The 17,898-nt window shown below is 36.4% G+C and overlaps 1 protein-coding gene across 1 annotated transcript in view; it reads left to right on the plus strand.

Annotated features, from left to right (window-relative positions):
• Positions 1-17,898, plus strand: part of LOC150094668 (adenylate cyclase type 8-like) — a 259,683-nt gene that overhangs the window by 194,411 nt on the left and 47,374 nt on the right. Inside the window, exons 13-16 of the mRNA XM_090411618.1 lie at positions 1,169-1,266; positions 6,706-6,907; positions 13,829-13,909; positions 14,083-14,255. Of these exons, the coding sequence (XP_090267744.1) occupies positions 1,169-1,266; positions 6,706-6,907; positions 13,829-13,909; positions 14,083-14,255 (554 nt within the window). The remainder of the gene's footprint in view (positions 1-1,168; positions 1,267-6,705; positions 6,908-13,828; positions 13,910-14,082; positions 14,256-17,898) is intronic.

The following is a 17,898-nucleotide window of genomic DNA, read 5'->3' on the forward strand; positions in this document are numbered from 1 at the left end:
TGATGGTTCGGGTAATGTGGGGCTTGCGTAATGCGATCCTTCCGTGGAAACCCACGTTATGAGCTCGGTTTTGAATGTTGTCTGCCGATTCGTGTTCCAGTAGATATCCGAAACTTCGCATTCAATGTATTCCGAGACGATTGGCGGTTTTAACATATTATTCTTCGTAGCAACCTACAATCAAGTTCGGTGAATACGGATGGTCGTCTACAGCGGGTAGCACTTGCAGTTGACTTCCTGTGCTCCCATCTAAGTACAATATCACTAATAGCTAACCTGAGATGGTCCAATTATTCAACTATTTCAAGAAAAGATAGGCCTGCTACATGGCATCCTATCACAACGCCTCTTTCAAACTTCGTCAGCTCCTTTGTCGCAGCCATTTCAACACTTTCAACATAGTTGCATCACATTCCTCCAATTTATACCAGCTACAAACATGCGACTCATAATAGGCACGATGCACCTTGCCCATGGGGTGACCGTTGACTTCTTTCCAAGCACTGTACTTCATATATCCGTGTTATTGTTGAAATCATACTGTCTGAACCAGCTACTGCCTTCTATTAATTAGCACATTAGCACTGCATATTTATTAGTGTTATAATAGCACTTTTTGCTATACGCCCACCGATACAAATGTTATGACTTGTTGACACCACACATCTCAACTAGCTACTTCTTTCTGTTAACGTAAAGAACTACAGTGGCACGTCACATTAGCTGTGAAAACATCAATCTATACTTTTTATAGAATGGACACTGGACACTGCTAATGTGTTTAAGTTTGACAACAATGAAGAATCCTGCACATGTGCAGGATTTCTCACTTACTGTACATAGAATATTTTATAAGAGGGGCTCTGGTCAAAAACATGAAAGAATGAGTTTGTGTCAGCGTTAATTTTGAATCACGGATCAAAAGCAAAGAAACTCATTCAGGTTTTCGATCAAAGCCTCTTAAATATTATTCTATGTAAGTGAAACTTAACAATGCAAATCAAACTAATAAAAACAATAGAAATTTCTAACATACAGTCCCTGGACGCAAACAAAATGTTTCATGATCTGTTCAGAACTTGTAAAGCTTTAAATTCATTAATTAAAAATGAAATTAATTTCTGAAATAAATTAATGAAATTATTATTTTTCTTCTTATATCCATTAGTTCCATCAAATAAGAGATACAGTTTTCCGGTCCAACATGTCCTGTGCCTTTACCATATGGCTTTTCATTGCGATTTGTCAGATCATCATTATTCCAAGGTAAGTGATGTATGAAGTATAATAAAAATCATACAGTAATCGCGATTCTTCCCTGCATCACATGCATATTCTATTAGTATTCTTAAAATGTTCCTGTTTCTATAATCAACGACATGAAAATTATACCGTACTTAACTTTTGATATCAACTGCCATTAATACCTAGAGAAATCCCAATAGCCATTTCACAGTATAATATAAAAGATACTGAAACGTTATTACTACAAGTTTAACAAAGACAACAGACAAATAAAAAAAAGTTGAACAAACTTATTGTTGAACTGCTTTTTGGGAATATTATGAAAAATTATGAACTCTGCTAATTCTGAAAATTCTTTCACAAATTAATGAGAACTCTTTCGAAAACATAATTTTTTATGAAATGAAAAGTTTCATAAATGCTCTACAATTATTCGATATTTCTACACTGTAAGAGTACTTAATCTGCTTTTCTGTTCCAGAATCCAACATCTTATTAAATGCCTTGTAAAAGAGAGTATCAACATTTTGAGAGACGCCTTCTGAAAATGGAGAAATGGAAATTTCTCCATTTTCCCTCAGATGACAATGATTATTCAGCAGAGCTCAGAAAGTACCACATTACATTCTAATGATGAGTGATTCCTAACCATACCAGGAAAAGTGCCGCATATTAATATGACACCACAAGTTTCTTCGCTGCTCTAATAAGATAGTCGAGTTGTAGAAATCAGTAGCTATCCTCATGTGAGAATCTTTTTATAAGCATCGTGACATAGCACTGCCTCGAGACCTGCGACTTTTCAACGGCTTGAAAGATGAATGTCAATGCGTACTGCATTACTAAATCCTCACAGAAGTTACGAGGAGTGATGAGTTTGTGCAATCAGAACTTCAACATAATAAGCCATCCTTGTGATTTGAAATATTTGAGATATGGGTTCGACCTATATTTCTAGTTTCTGACTTCATATTTAATTATATTTAATTTAATTAAATGACGTCATAATATGACGTCATTTAATCGTCTACGCAATTTTTAAGAACATTATAAAATTACATAACTATACCGCATATGGGTATATACCAGTTATACATTTAGTATTAGGAATGAAAAGGGACGCACATTAATAGGAATCGAAGGGATGTAAAACAAAAATAAACCGAAAAAGGAACAATAACAAGTCATACAGTTTGCGGTCGTTTTTCTGTCTGGTGAACAACAAAATGTTCAAATAGAAAAACAACAAAAACATGTCTTCTGATTGGACATATGAATTATTTTTGTCCGAAATAGTTCTTTTACTTATATAAAAATTATTGTTTCTGAGCTTAATAACTCAGAAAATAGCACTTCAGAACATTTTGGAAGTCTTTACTATCGGAAGTCTGGGGCGTCTTGTGAAGTCTAGGAACATCCAACCAACAACAGTCCAGGACCTCATTTCATTCGTACTGGAAGAATGGTCCAATATTCCCACTGATCAATATCGTACACTTGTGTAAGTATGCCTCGTAGTATTGCTGCAGTCATCGCAGCGAAACAAGGTGCTACGTCTTATTAAGATGGGCGCCATGGTTGGTTCTTCCTTACACTATAGTGTCGGTTGACTTCTTTCGAAGTGGTGTATTATCCTTCGTAGCACCCTAAGGTTAAGTTCAGTGAGTGTGGTGGGTCGTCTACTGCGGGTAGCAGGTACGGTTGACTCCTGAGCTACTAACTGAGGAACATACTGAGTTCAGCAGAATGGTATGGGTTGCTGGATCGGATGAATATCGACAGTGCATGGGAAGCATTTAAAAATACTTAAATGATGCACTGTCAGGATGTGTCCCTAGAGTTCAAAGAATAAATAGGGTAGGAAGCAAATAGATGGGTAATCTTATTAAGCAAGATATTCGTAAGAAACGAATGATGTGGAAGGAATGTCGTGTGCCTAATTATGATGCCCGTTATGAAAATTCTAAGCAGAAAAGTCATAACTGTTGTACGGGTATATAAGTTCGAGTATGAAAAGAAACTGGCTCTGCAAGTTAAAGACAATCCAAAAAAATTCTCTCATTATGCTACAAGTAATAGAAATAAAGAATACAAAATAATAGCTCTACTGAAAGCATATAGTATTCGGGTTACTGATGCAGAAGATGTTGTATAACTAATGAATGGGCATTTGGTAAAAGCTATTAACCTGATGTATTTAACATTGAGCCTCTTCACTATATGAAGAAACTCAGGTGTATGAGGAGGTATCAAAGCTGTTGCACAAACTGAATAAGAATTCGGCAATAGGAACAGATGGGGAATCAGTATGGATACCAAAGAGTATTCGGATGAACTGACTATTCCTTTGACAAGCCTATATAATTTGAGTCTAAGCACAGGGACGATACTACAGGAGCGAAAAATATATATGTAATCCTGTTACACCAGTGTGGTGCAAAGACTGATATATCCAACTATTTACCTATCAGTATGTCTGGAATGACGGTGAAGATTTTGGAAAAGTTGATTAGGGCTCGCATCCAGATATGGGTTGACAGAAACTATTCTTTGCAATTAACATAATTTAATATACTACATTAACGTTATTTTTTAACAACTTGATCACATTCTATAATAATGTTGCCTATAAGAATACCTCTATCAGAAATTGGTAATCACTTTAATTTCTGTCAGATTTTATATATATATATTATATTATCAGGTGACACTTCCAAGGAGCCCAAATATTCATCGAGGGAGGGCAATTACTCTACAACTCTCCGTCATCACCATTCAATCCACCAACTACAACGAACTGAATCATTTACACCACCGCCATCTACTGTCCATCACCACTAGACACCATTTCACAGACAATCAAAAATATCCATATCCACAGCGGGATTCGAACCTGCAGCCTTTTGGCTGGAGAGTGGATACGCTAGCATATCCTATCCGCTCGGCCAACCAGGCTATATATTAAGAAAGAAAAAGGAAAGCGTGCGTTCTTCTTTTGCTTTTTTAATCTATACGACATTAAAAAAATAATGTTGCCTAATGGAAATTATGAAATATTATTTTTATATTTTTGCTCTTAATGGGCTTTGATCTCTAGTGTCCATCGTTTTTGTAATTTTGCAATAATTGAGTGGAAAGAAATTATTTTGGTAAGCCACCCATAATGTCAGTGCAATCAGTATAACTTCAAGAATAGACTCATTTATAAAAGAAATTTATACAACATGTTTAACTCACTGTGGAAATCATGCCTGGTGAATTACGTTGAACTTTTAGATAAATTTATTTGGATTCATTTACATAATGAATCAAACCATATCATATCCAAATTTCGCACGGCTTTACTAACAATTAGGTACATCAAAATAGAAAACACGTTTAACTTAATTTGCTTTCGGCATGCTACGAATTTCAGCATTCTCCCAGACTAAAAACATTTTCAAGAATTACAGATCATGTGACTTTCTGCAAATAAGAAAAAAATACAAAAAAAACCAAGCAGGCTTATATATTATAGTGAAAAATACGAAACATTCAGTAAGTATAACTATTTAAACAATATCTATTATATAGGAGATTAATGTTGATCATGAATGGATATAACAATGCTATGCACCTATATATATTATTATCTGTACTATTATCATATACACTATGTTGACAAAAGTATTTGGACACAGGGTGTGCCAGTGTAAGTCATGGAATAAAAGGTGGGTTGTACTACGTATTTTGCACTGTGCTCGATGTATGATAGATGCCATGTTCAGATGAAGTGACAGACTTCCAACATGAGTTGGTAGTTTGGTGTGACACCAGTGGTCTTACTATCTGTGACATTGCTACCATCTCAGTATACCGAAATCTACCGTTGCTTATGTCATTCGTAGATGGAAAGTTGATGATACTACCACGGCAGGAATACACTCAGGGAGGCCACTGACACTAACTGACAGAGATCGACGAGCTCTGTCTCAAAATGTTCGAGAATACTGAACGTCACCAACGACAGACCTCGTAGTCAACCTGGAAAATGCTGCAGAGAAATCTATCAGTACTAGAACTGTCAGCAGAGTTGCATGCCTTAGGTTACCACGGAAGAGCCGCTCGGACAAGCTACACATCACCAATCATAAGACGTTTGGACTGGTGTTCCTGGACCATAAATGATTGGAAAATGGTTCTATAGAGCGACGAATCACTCTTCCAGATTTTTCACTCTGATGGTCGTATCTGGATTTGAATATTACCATGGAAATTGCTCCAGCAGGACTGCATCATTCCAACTGTACAGGTTTGGTGGAGGCTCGGTAATGGTATGGGGGGATATTTCAGTTGAATGGGATTTGGTCCATTAGTGGACGTGCCCAAAGCCATGACATCTAATGGCTACCTGGATAACTTCATTTTTCCGACGCTTTGGAAGCACTTTGGCAGTGACCCTTGCATGGTTCAGCACGACAGTGCTCCATGCCATACTGCACTGCGTTGTAGTGTTGGACTGGCCAGCACAGAGTCCAGACCTCAATCTTATCGAACATCGTTGGGACGAATTAGAACGCCGAATTCGCTACGAACCGAAGCGGCCATTATCAGCATCAGAAATGCGGATAGCTTTGTGAGAGTAATGAAAGAATATTTCTCTAAGCAGTGTTTTAAAAAAATGGTTGAAAGTATACCCGAAGGGTAGTTGCAGTCATTCAGGCTAAAAGTGGTCCAACTTGATGCTAGAAATGTAATTAAAACGCATTTTATGATCAGAACTAGGTGTTCAAATACTTTTGTCAACATAATGTATATTTTCAGCAGTAACACATATTAAGTTCATTAAAACATAAAGTTAGAATTGTAGAAATCATAACTGAATTGTGAATAGGTAAATAGCAGGAAGCATGATTCCCTGACTTAAAGATGTTCGCACTAGTAAAGTACCTGTGTAATATTTGGTTCTGATTAAAAAGAAAGCTTACATTTTCCAAATATATGATTTAAAAAACTTAGAGTGTCTATCAGATAATTCGCCATTCTAACGAATTAAAACTAGTTCCTTATCTATGGATTTAAGAACATTCAAATTCATTTTAGTGGTCACAACTGGCAATGCTATCTTAATTTTAAATATCAAGTTTTAGAATTTTCAGTTTATAAATTTAGGTATTTTCATTACGTATTGTAAATGTTAGTTTCCTAATAATTAGAATACGTAATATAGAAACCTAGCAAACGTAGTCACGATATTGTTGTATGGCGTATTATTCCTCCTTATGCAAGCAATATAGTAGCTATTTTGTGATTATGTAACTGAAACTTAAATAAATCATAAATTCCAACATGAGAAATTATTTCACGAGAAATCGATATTGACTGAAAGTATATTCGCCTATTTAAGCTTGTTGCATCGCTTGTCAATAAGTTTAAGAATTTTATTATTGCTGTAATATATGTTTCTGATCCTATTTACAGATCTATTGTGATGCTTATATCCTTCACTACAGCAACGGTCCTGTTGCTGTTAATCTTCGTTATTTCCATAGCAGCCGAATTCACCTTCTTTCCTCAGATACTTAAGGAAGTGTCCTTTAAACTAGATGACAAACGGCTATTAAGAAATATCATTATATGCGTTACGATTTCCACTATATTCCTAGCCTCGTCATCCACCATGGTAAGTATAAAAGGAAGGGTAAAATTGCCATAACTATTCAATCACTTGAAATTAAAAACTTATTGGTTAATACAAGCCATTGCGACATGAAATATAAATCCGCACTCGTTTGTAGCGAATAAGCTAAGGCAGTTTTTGCAATTTGTTTTATGTACAAATTATACCTTTCCTTCAAGAGTTATGCATTATTAATCAGTAATAACGCATACGTGTGAGTGGTTTTATTATTATTTTTAACTTGTTGCTGATGAGATTAGTAAGAACCAAGGATCACTTGATTCAACAACGATCATCTTAAACGTACACAGAAAAACTGAGCAGTCAGCCTATTTTTGGTTGTAGGTCATTTTATTTAAATGAATTTAAATTAAATTAATTAACTCAGATTAATTCAACAGTTCAAACTTTTTACTTTCTCTCTCTTTCTCTCTCTCTCTCTCTCTCTCTTAACTATTACAGATAACAGTAAGTGGTATCCTGGATTATAGTTAAATGAAAATTGTAATAATGGGGACAAAAACCATTCAAAGAAAGAATATCAGCTAAGTCTTAAATTAAAGATATTAATATATTAATAAACCCTTATTTTTATCATCAGAAGAAAGTCTTGAGCGCGATTTCAAAATGGAAAGATTATTTCCTAACAACAACAACAATAAAAAAAAATCGCTACCAACCAGGAAGCAGCCTAAACTAGTATACTCAGGTAGAAAAAAATATGATGGGCCGAAATGTGATTATGCAGAACTGCAATGAACATAAACGAAACATATTTCAAAGAGAGAGAGAGAGAGAGAGAGAGAGAGAGAGAGAGAGAGAGATGTAGGATTCATACTAAGTTCAGTAGCCAAAAACTATTAACACAGCAGCGAGCAGTTAGAGAAGAAAATTATTTCCTTTCGAATGTACCTCAAATATATATTGTAATGTATTTACATATCCAATATACAGAGTCGTCTGCATAGCTTAGTCGGTCTAAAAGAAACCTTTTGATCGAAAAGACCTGGGTTCAATTCTGGTCCATGACGTGAGTAACCTTTATCTGGTTTCTTTCGACCAAAAGTGAGTTAGCAGGTCTCATAGGGAGGTGGAGGGGATTTTTCTACCGGAAACTGGGGTTTTTCGTCCTTCAGACGAACTGATTCAGACAAACTGGTTCCCTAAACACACGCTTCTACAGATAAAAAATACCTCTTCCCTCAATATCAGGCTCTGCGACAAGTCGGTTGAGATCGCACGCTTAAGGTCGAATCATTTAAAAAAGGCAAACCCCAAATATATGGGAAAAGGCACAAGAGGAAGAAGAAGAAGAAGAAGATAAACCAATAGGAGGTGAATATATGGGCGCTATATAGTGTGCATCCCACCTATTAGATTCGGCTAGGACAACTCGTAGTATAGCGGCGAGCGTATTTACCGTAAGCTCTCTGGTCAAATTTTCGTACGAAACTTCTATAGTTTCTGTCGTTGGCTTTGAAACGATTTTGGATTTAATATCCACTTTGAAACGACTTTGGATTTAATAATTCGTATAATTTAGCATCGTCAACATGAAGCCTTTGGCTCTTTATTTTTAGAAGATATATCCAATATTGTATATTCAATATACATTATATCATGTCTTCATACATGTTTTATATGGCTGCTGAAACAGTTGAAAAGTTAATTGATTGTATATTTATGGTTCAATAGCGTATATGCCGTGCTGATATCCGCTAAAATTAGATTAGTGTAATTCGCAATCTCTGACGTTTAAGTAGTTTTCTGAATTGCATCCAAATCGCTTGTTGATTGAATTAGGGCTAGAATCAACTTTAAAGAACTTTCAATAATGATACATCAGCTGGCTGGAGATAGATTTGAAGTTTTCCGACTTAGACCTACCTTGTTTTCCGCCAATTTCAGGTTTTTGATGAGATATTGGCTAATTTGGTCTAGTTAGAAAAACAGTCTAAAAAATTTCGTCCAGTCTTTCAGAATTAAATTAAGGTCTAAGAGATGTCAATTGCATCTTCATGGATAAGTCAGGTAAGATAAATGATTATTCTCCTTATGATGGTTTGTCCTTTCTCTATTTTTCTGAACCGAGAGTACGGACCAATGATTTGCTCCTAACTGTCGATAAGACATAAGCATTAGATTTGCCGATAAAGAAACTGGCAATTAAACTTGGTATTACTAAGAAATTGGAATGCTTTGAGGAGCACGTGCATGAGGTACCATTCTTCCTTCATGACTGTTATGCTTATTCAAATTATGTAGCATAACTGTACACCAATCATTAAGCGCTGTGTGCAAAAAAAAAGAGAATATCGTATGTCACTAGGTTCGTGACTACACTACACTACACTAGAGAAAATGTGTAAAAGGTGTCTCTCACTGGAAAAATATTATTTTTTTAATAACAGCGAAAGAAAAGCAAACTATCTTTTACTGATTGGTGTTTGTCTGCCTTTTCTTCTCGTTTCTTCAAAATACGAAACATGCAGATTTTACTCCTGACCGTCAATGACATTTAGTGCTGGCCGAATTCTATGAGCATAAATTCATAGACTTCATTAAACCAACTAACTAACCAGCTAACTAATGCTTCAATAAAATATGCATGTAAGAATACATATCTAAGAACACATTTCTCGAAAATAATATGGCTACATATGGGATGCAATCTCTTCCCTTCAGAGACCTATCATTTTGCTGCAACAGTGAAAGTCGACTCTATAACAGCAACATGACTATGTACGTCAGAAGAATCAAGATTTTAGAACACAACTGGGATATCGCTTCTGTTATGCAGTCCGAAGAACCGACATAATCTTGGCATTAACCCGGATTTGAATACCATCTCTAACTTACAAAGAACATTTATAATAATTTTTTAACTGAAAGTAAGTTATTTATCATGTAGTATGTAGAGAAAGCGAAGTTTGTTGTCACTCAAACAGAGAGAATATATTCATTTAACTGATATAATACATATGGGTTATAGTCTTAGTTGCTTCGTATAACATCAAAACAACCAGCTACAACTAACACTGGATTAATAACTAAAATATGTCATATTCTGATAATAATATGATATAAACTTAGATAAAATGATATACCGGGTGATTATAAAATAACGTCAAGTGTTCAGAGCCCTCTAGCGAGTAATGTATCGGACGAAACACACCAATATTCGGTAGACGTACACAGTGGAACATGGGGATTCGATTTAACGGAAAAAAAGTACCAAAAATCGCTAACAGGGGAAATTTTAGCGCTGCCAAATTAATTTTAGTAGGTGTGACTAATGAATGACTAAATGGCAAATGAGAGACAGCACACATCAATTTCATGACGTTCATTGTTAATTACAAATGAGGTTCAATATGACCACCATTCTGATGTTCCAGGAACTGCATACGGTGCACGATATTTTCCACAGTGGCTCGCAACATATCGGAATTGATTTGTCTCACGTGTAACGTTATTCGATCATTCAAAGTTGGAATATCGGGTACATGTCCTTGATACACAATGCTTTTAAGAAATCCCCACAGCCAAAAGTCACAAGGATTGAGGTCAGGCGATCTCGATGGCCATGGCGTGGGAAATGCACGACTAATGATTCTTCTGTCAGAGAAATGTTGTTGCAAAACACGCTGTACCTGAAGTCCGATGTGGGGTGGTGCACCATCCTGCATGAAGATGGTCGAATCGAGACATCCTCTTTGCTGCAGTTGTGGAACCACATAGTTCTGTGGTGCACCACCCCACATCGGACTTTTAGCATTGACGGAACAGGTCACTGGTCCATTTTGGCGATTTTACTCGTAAAAGTATGGACCGATGATAAAAGATGCCGTAAATCCGCACGACACTGTGACTTTGGGCGAGTGGATAGGCATCTGCAGACACATGTGCGGATTATTTGCAGCCCAAATGCGATAGTTGCGTGTGTTAATATCGCCGTTCAAATAAAAGTGCGCTTCGTCACTCCATAAAATCTGCCACGTCCATGCATCATCCACTTCCATGCGCGCTAAGAATCTCAAAGATAAGTCGATTCGTGTGGTCGCATCACCAGGGCGCAATTCTTGAACATGACTGATTTTATAGGGGTAAAACTTCAACATCTAATGTAGGATTTTCCACACCGTTGTGTATGCGATATCCGTTTGCTAGGATATTGCTCGTGCACTGCTGGTACCCTGCACATTCGTCATCTCCTGTTCTACAATAGCAGTTGCAACTTGTTCAACTTGGTGATTGATTGGTTTGCGTTCCCTGCCTACCTGCACTGCTAGAGTTCCAGTAGTTTCAAATCGCCGAATCAGTTTTCGTAAGTTTGTTACGCTAATCGGTCCTTTTTCGTAAATTTTTCATACGCCGAAAATCACGAAGACAAACACTGGCATTATTGTTTCGCTGATAATAGAGTTTGACTAACAAAGCACGCTCACGTAAGGTAAGAGGCATCGAAAAGCAGTTCGTCTACGAATGATAAGAAATCTCACAGGCTTTCCTTTTATTGCATGATCGCTCACAAGAAACGCGATAATGCAAATTAATGCATTTTACTCAGTAAACAGCGCCAAAATTTCCCCTGTTGGCGACTTTTGGTACTACTTTTTTTTCGTTAAATAGAATCCCCATGTTCCATTGTGTCTACCGAATATTGGTGTGTTTCGTCCAATACATTACTCACTAGAGGGCTCTGAACACGACGTTATTTTATAATCACCCGGTAGATGAATAAAGATTTAAAATTAGGATTGAACTTTCTATTCATTTATAATGTCTATGTTTAACATCCATGCATGCAATACATATGCACCATGTAGAAATGTAGAAATAAAATATAAATAAAACACGCAGAAAATGTGTGTTTATTCTTTTAATAAATAGTATTTCAGATAGTGTTTTTCAAGCAAAATTAATGCAGTTATTACTGTAATAACATTAAAATAGAACTGCTAGACTATTTCGATATTCATGTAAGCATAATTCCCAGGCTGAAGTGAATTTTAAAATATATAAACTAAGAGAATTAGACAGAAGGTATCCTTAGTGTATTTAGTAAAATTAGCATAATAACAATGTAGAGCACAGAGAAGCACTACACTACAAAGCATAATACTTATCCCCGGCGGTTTTGCACTTTGATTCACAAGTATTTGCACGCATGCACTTTTTTAATCTGCTTACAATCCACTTATGTATCGATTTCTTCGAATCAGAATCACGCCTGAAAAAATGTATAGAGGATTCAGGGAATCTCAAACCATGATGTCTCGAATGTTTCAAAATTTGGCAGGCAGTATACAATAACGGCATTGTCATGAAGCAAACAAATTCGGTGTGTTTACGGTCTCAGAATCTTTCGCTTCAGCTTATAAAGCGGCAACTCACTATGAAGTATGCTATTCACTGTTTCAGGGGTTTCGTGACACTAGCTCAACCAGTAATGATGGCGCTATTTGGCTGGAAAGGCGTGTGTTCTAATACTGGGTAAAGATGCGAAGAACCTTCATAAGGGCTCTGCAACCGAAGGTGAGATAATCGATCTTATCCAGATGTGGTACGATATTTCTTCATGGGAGATTTCATCTCTCAAAAAAACAGAAAGACATATGCAATTAACAGACATAAGACACTAGTTTAACAGCAGCATTTGCTTTGGCTAATTCCAAAACTTAAACCCTATCCTAATTATTTTTATACACAAACATTTCAGAAAAGGGTTAGCATTACGTTTTTTGCTAAATATTTTACTTTGAACTTTTTTTTTGCCAGGATACATTTTGTATGTCCATTAACTGTGAATTCACATTTCGCCACAAATGACAATGTGCCTCAGACAACGCTATATTCTTTACATGAGTTTCAAAGGCGAACTGTACGCCCACAGATGCGAGATCCTTCGACACTTCTGCACATGTCAAAAGAAGGAGAATCCATTCTGATAATAGGGTAATCAATTCATATTGTGGGATGAGTTATTTATTATTACACGTCGGAAAATTAACTTCTCTTTTATGATCATTGTAGTTTTTAAAATGATAACTATTTTGCTTGTATAACAGGTGGAAAATTTTACGTATAAAGCACATCATTTCGCGTGTTGGTGACCAACTCGTACATCGCCTTATTTCTTTCTCCCCTTCAACATTAATTGACTCCTCTTGGCAGTCTACCAACGACGACTCTCTCTTGTGTGTTCGGACCCAAACAGTTTTACATATTTTCAAGCGTGAGCTCTTTGTATATCCACTTGATTAAATTATATGGAAGTGAAATCAGTTATGGATGATTTCATAATCAGAACCGTGAATAATCTAAAGTTACTTTGTGATGCCATCAACAAACATCTCTTGTTGCTGAGTAGAAGTGGTGTGCTAATTTTTTAAACTGACAAACAAAAGCAATAAATCTATTCTTCACTTTTCAGTTTTGAATGTGAACTGACTCGTATCCTCTTTTCGTAACCGTTGTACGAGGGGATTTCTGAATTTCTATGCACTGCTAATGTAGACCTGCAGTCCAAAAAACACTTTCTCTCTGAAACTTACATATCCAAAATTTTCATATCCAAAAAAGATGAATCCTCTAGAGAACAATTACTCGATTAACAAACTTAACATACACAGATTACAACTAAACCAATTGAAGCACTACATGCTGTTCGTCTTTGGCGTAAGTAATTGCGAAGCAGATATGTTTAAAGCGATCATTCAGCAAGACAAGTCTTGCTGAACTGTCGAAGGATAATCAGTAAAATGGGTCAATTAAATAAGCACGAGATTTCACGCTTACAATTTTGGCACATAACTTTTGTATGTCTAATGGGGTGGGTGGGGGGGAAATTAAGGATACTTTCTGACTTACCCTCGAATATTTATTATAGTCAGTGATTTATTAAGCATACATTTTTTGTAGTTCGCATTTGATACATCCTCAGATGTCATTAATATCACCAACGGAACATATCAAGAGACGCTGACTTATCCGTATCCTCAGGTAATCAATTTTGATAATTCCTCTCTCTGTGTGTGTGTGTGTGTGTCGTAATCATTTATATTTTATATATAAAATATATACGCAATCAATATGTAATTATAAAATTCATTAAGAATATACTCTATAGTTCAAAAGTGCAGTCTCGATGGGTGTTTTTCTTTCCTTTATTTCAGTACTTTGTCTTTACATGGATCCTGACGATGGTAGCATGTGCAGCATTTCTGAAACTAAATTACTTGCTGAAGATGGTCATGCTCTTCACCATGATAACAATATATGTTATCTTAATAGAAGTTGATTTTGGAAGTGCTTTCCAAAAAGACGAAACGTGCATTGATGTTGTCAAGTAAGCCTCAAATATTGTTGGATTAAGATCAGTCATCCACTTTTTCTTATTCTTATTTGTGACATTTAGTAACTATCACGTGGCAAAACGTTTATGCTGAGCAAGAAATCAAATACTGGTAAGAATTCTTTTAGATGTCATTAAATCTTATTGCAAGGTAGTGACATTGTAATGTCAATGAACTCTAAACCCCTAACGCGCACCAATAATCACTTCGCATTTTTATCCCAAATTGGTATCTTGTTCCTAACTCTAAATTAATACTATTAGTCTAGAAAAATAAATGTTGCTTCGAGATTTCACGTTTGTGCGTATATGATTTTCATAGTGTAGCAGCTATTGACAACCAAGAAAGTGGTTGTCAATAATATAAGATATACTCTCCTGATGCGTAGCAAACTGTTTTCCCAGGTATGCAGAAAATTCACCGATAACAATTTACCGAACGACAATGTAACGAAAGGAAGTTTATCCGAAAAAAAACAATAAATTATAAATCGAAAAACAGTTAATCGAAATGTAGTTCATTGAAAAAAAAAAACAATTCATCAATCGGCAATTAATCGAAAACACAATTTATCGAAACTAAAAATCATCTAATGAAGAGTACGCCGAAAAATGAATTATAAGGCACGTGGAGTTAAGTCTGTTTATCAAAAAGAACTGCAGTTTTTATTAGATTAACTTGTGAATGTGTTTAAAGTTAGCATATTATTCCCCTTATCTACGTTATGTAGATAAATATAAAGATTTTGGGGGGGGGGGGGGGGGGGAGAGGCACATTCCTTTCAGTCATTAAATGCGTTTCATGTATTTTAGGTGTATTTTACAAAATATAGAAAAGATAATGTAACATACTTTGCTTGGAACCAAACATGAAATTTTTTCAAACACTTACGTGAGGTCCCCAATGAGCAGGATAGCTGTATCACGCAGGACAATAAAATTCATCAGTTATATACAGTAATCAACTGTTTATCCGATCTCGTTCGGAAAACGATTTTTTTAGGCGATTTGAGGGATCGTTAGGTGGTTATACTGGTTGGAGGGAATGGTATGATGATAACCACTGAAAAGGATATACTAGAGACGTTAAATGAGCAATTCATAAAGATATTTCATCCTCATGAAATTAACATTATGCAGAACTATACAGCAGTGGGGAGGGGGAAGAAACCACTGATTGTGCAGGAGGTATATGAGGAAATAAGTAAACTGGATGTCAATAAAACCGTAGGACTTGGTAGTATATCACTGCGTTTCTTCAGGAAATGTTCAGGGAATTAACAACAGCCTTAACTTACCTCTAACTTGTGTCTTAGAGTTACCCACGTTCCACAAGAGTGGAAAGAGGACAAAATTGTTCCGCTTCATAAAAGGGGATGATAAGGCTTCGAATTACAGACCGATTTGTTTATCTGGAATTGTGGTAAAGGTGTTTGTGAGGCAAAAGAAGACCAGGATTCAGAATTGGATTGACAACAGGACCATTCTCTTTGATGAGAATATGAGTTTGCTAAAGAAAGATCGTGTTTGAGCAATCTACTTACTTACTGTGGCAAGGTGACAGATGCATTGGACAAAGGGGGAAGCATACACTGTGGTATATTTAGATTGTGTTCAAGCCTTTGATAGATTGTCACATGACAAACTTGCAATTAAACTGGAACAAATGTGATTGGATAATAGATTAGAGTGCAACGGATTGGAGATTAGCTGTCCGATGGGTATCAGCAAGTTGTGTATAGGAGTGCGATATCCGAGAAGAGGAAAGTCACTAGTGGTGGGCCCAAGGATCTGTTTGTGGATCATTGCTGTTTAATATGCATGTGAATAATATTAGGAAGGGCTTTAATGGTGATATACAGTTGTTGCACATGATGCAAAGTTGCTAAGACCTATGAGGAGTAGAATGGACATTGTAGACTTGCAAGTGGCTTTGAATATACTTGCTGAATGGGCAAATAAATGGGGCTTCTGCTTCAGTTTGGGAAGCTAATATGGGATGCAGAATATAGGAATGGGAGATATCTTAGAGAGTGGAGGAGATGAGGGATCTGGAGTGTTGTTGGATAAAGGACCACAAATTTCAGAGATATTTTGCTAAAATTGTGAGAGCAACAGGACGCATTACGGTAATGATGCTCAGAACACTAATATGTAAGAGTAAGGATGTTATGATTCCATTCTATAAGGCTTTGGTAAGACCACATATGGATTACTGTGTACAGATTCGGTCACCAGATTTTCAAGAAGGATAAAGAGATATTACGTTCCAGAGACCAGAAATCACAATTGACTAAGGTGGTTTCTGATCTCTGGAAAGTTGAGTATGAAGGCAGACTGAGGTAATGCAACTTGCAGAGTCTGTAGGATAGAAAGACGAGTGGGAATGCATGACCGAGACATATAAAGTCGTAAGAGGTAATTACTGGATTAATTCGGATCAAAGGTTTTGAATAAGTGGAGACAGAGTGGAGAACAAGAAGTCATCCCTGGGAGCTGTATGAAAAAGATATGCGTAAATGGGTGAGGAGAATATTGTATTTTTGCGTGTAGCGTTGTGAGTAGTTGAAATGCGTTGCCTGGAAGTGTGTTTATGGAGCCAGTGAATTAATTCAAGCCACACTATGTATGTGTGTGTATGTGTGTATGTGTGTGTGTGTGTGTATGTGTGTGTGTATGTGTGAGAGAGAGAGAGAGAGAGAGAGAGAGAGAGAGAGAGGGGGAGAGAGAGAGATGGAGGACCTACAGTGATGAGTCGTTGACTCCAGGAAGGTCTGATAATACGTTAGGCTAAAGACCACCGAAGTATAGCGAATCATTGCCTTCATTTTTATCTGCTGTAGAATATGTGATGGTTAAATAACGTTTTAAGCAGTCATATATGTGCGTTACTGACATAAATAAAGCATTACTTTAAGTCAATCACGTAAAAAAATTAATTAATTTTGGCAAACGTAAGTTATTCTGAATAGCTTGCTTAAGGGAACACGCTAACCTGTTTAATCATTAATCTACATTAAAAGTTTTTCCATTTCGTGAAAACGATTATCGTGTTTACGGATAACTGCTATTAAATAATGTAACACTTTTCACTTCACTAATAACTTTATATTTGTTTATAATAAACGTAACAACAGTAGTTTGAGATTAGTTTAGCATACAGCCTCTCTCTCTCTCTCTCGTGTGTGTGTGTGTGTGTGTGTGTGTGTGTGTGTGTGTGTGTGTGTGTGTGTGTGTGTGTGTGTGTGTGTGTGTGTGTGTGTGTGTGTGTGTGGGTGGGTGGGTGGGTGTGTGTGTGGGTGGGTGGGTGGGTGTGCTTGCGATAAACCATTGTCACTGAATTGAATATAATTTTAATCTTAGTATGTAACATACTAGTTTACGTGTCTTCTTTTTTTCACTGGAAGCAACAGTATTCTTAGTTTGAATTTTATCTGCTATCATTAACAACAATGAAATAAAATAGTAATTATAAACAGTAATGGATGGCTTCTGGTTCACTCCTCTTTGGACCCTCTCCAATGTTTCCATATCACACTGAAAACCAGGTGACCAAATCCGAGCACAATAGTCCAAGTGTGGTCTGACCAGTACTTTATACAGTGGCACAATAACTTCCTTATCCCTACATGTTAGA

This window comes from Typopeltis vanoorti, chromosome 21 (assembly GCF_054136105.1).
Source record: "Typopeltis vanoorti isolate ZY-2024b chromosome 21, IOZ_Tvanoo_1.0, whole genome shotgun sequence".
Taxonomy (NCBI): domain Eukaryota; kingdom Metazoa; phylum Arthropoda; class Arachnida; order Uropygi; family Thelyphonidae; genus Typopeltis; species Typopeltis vanoorti.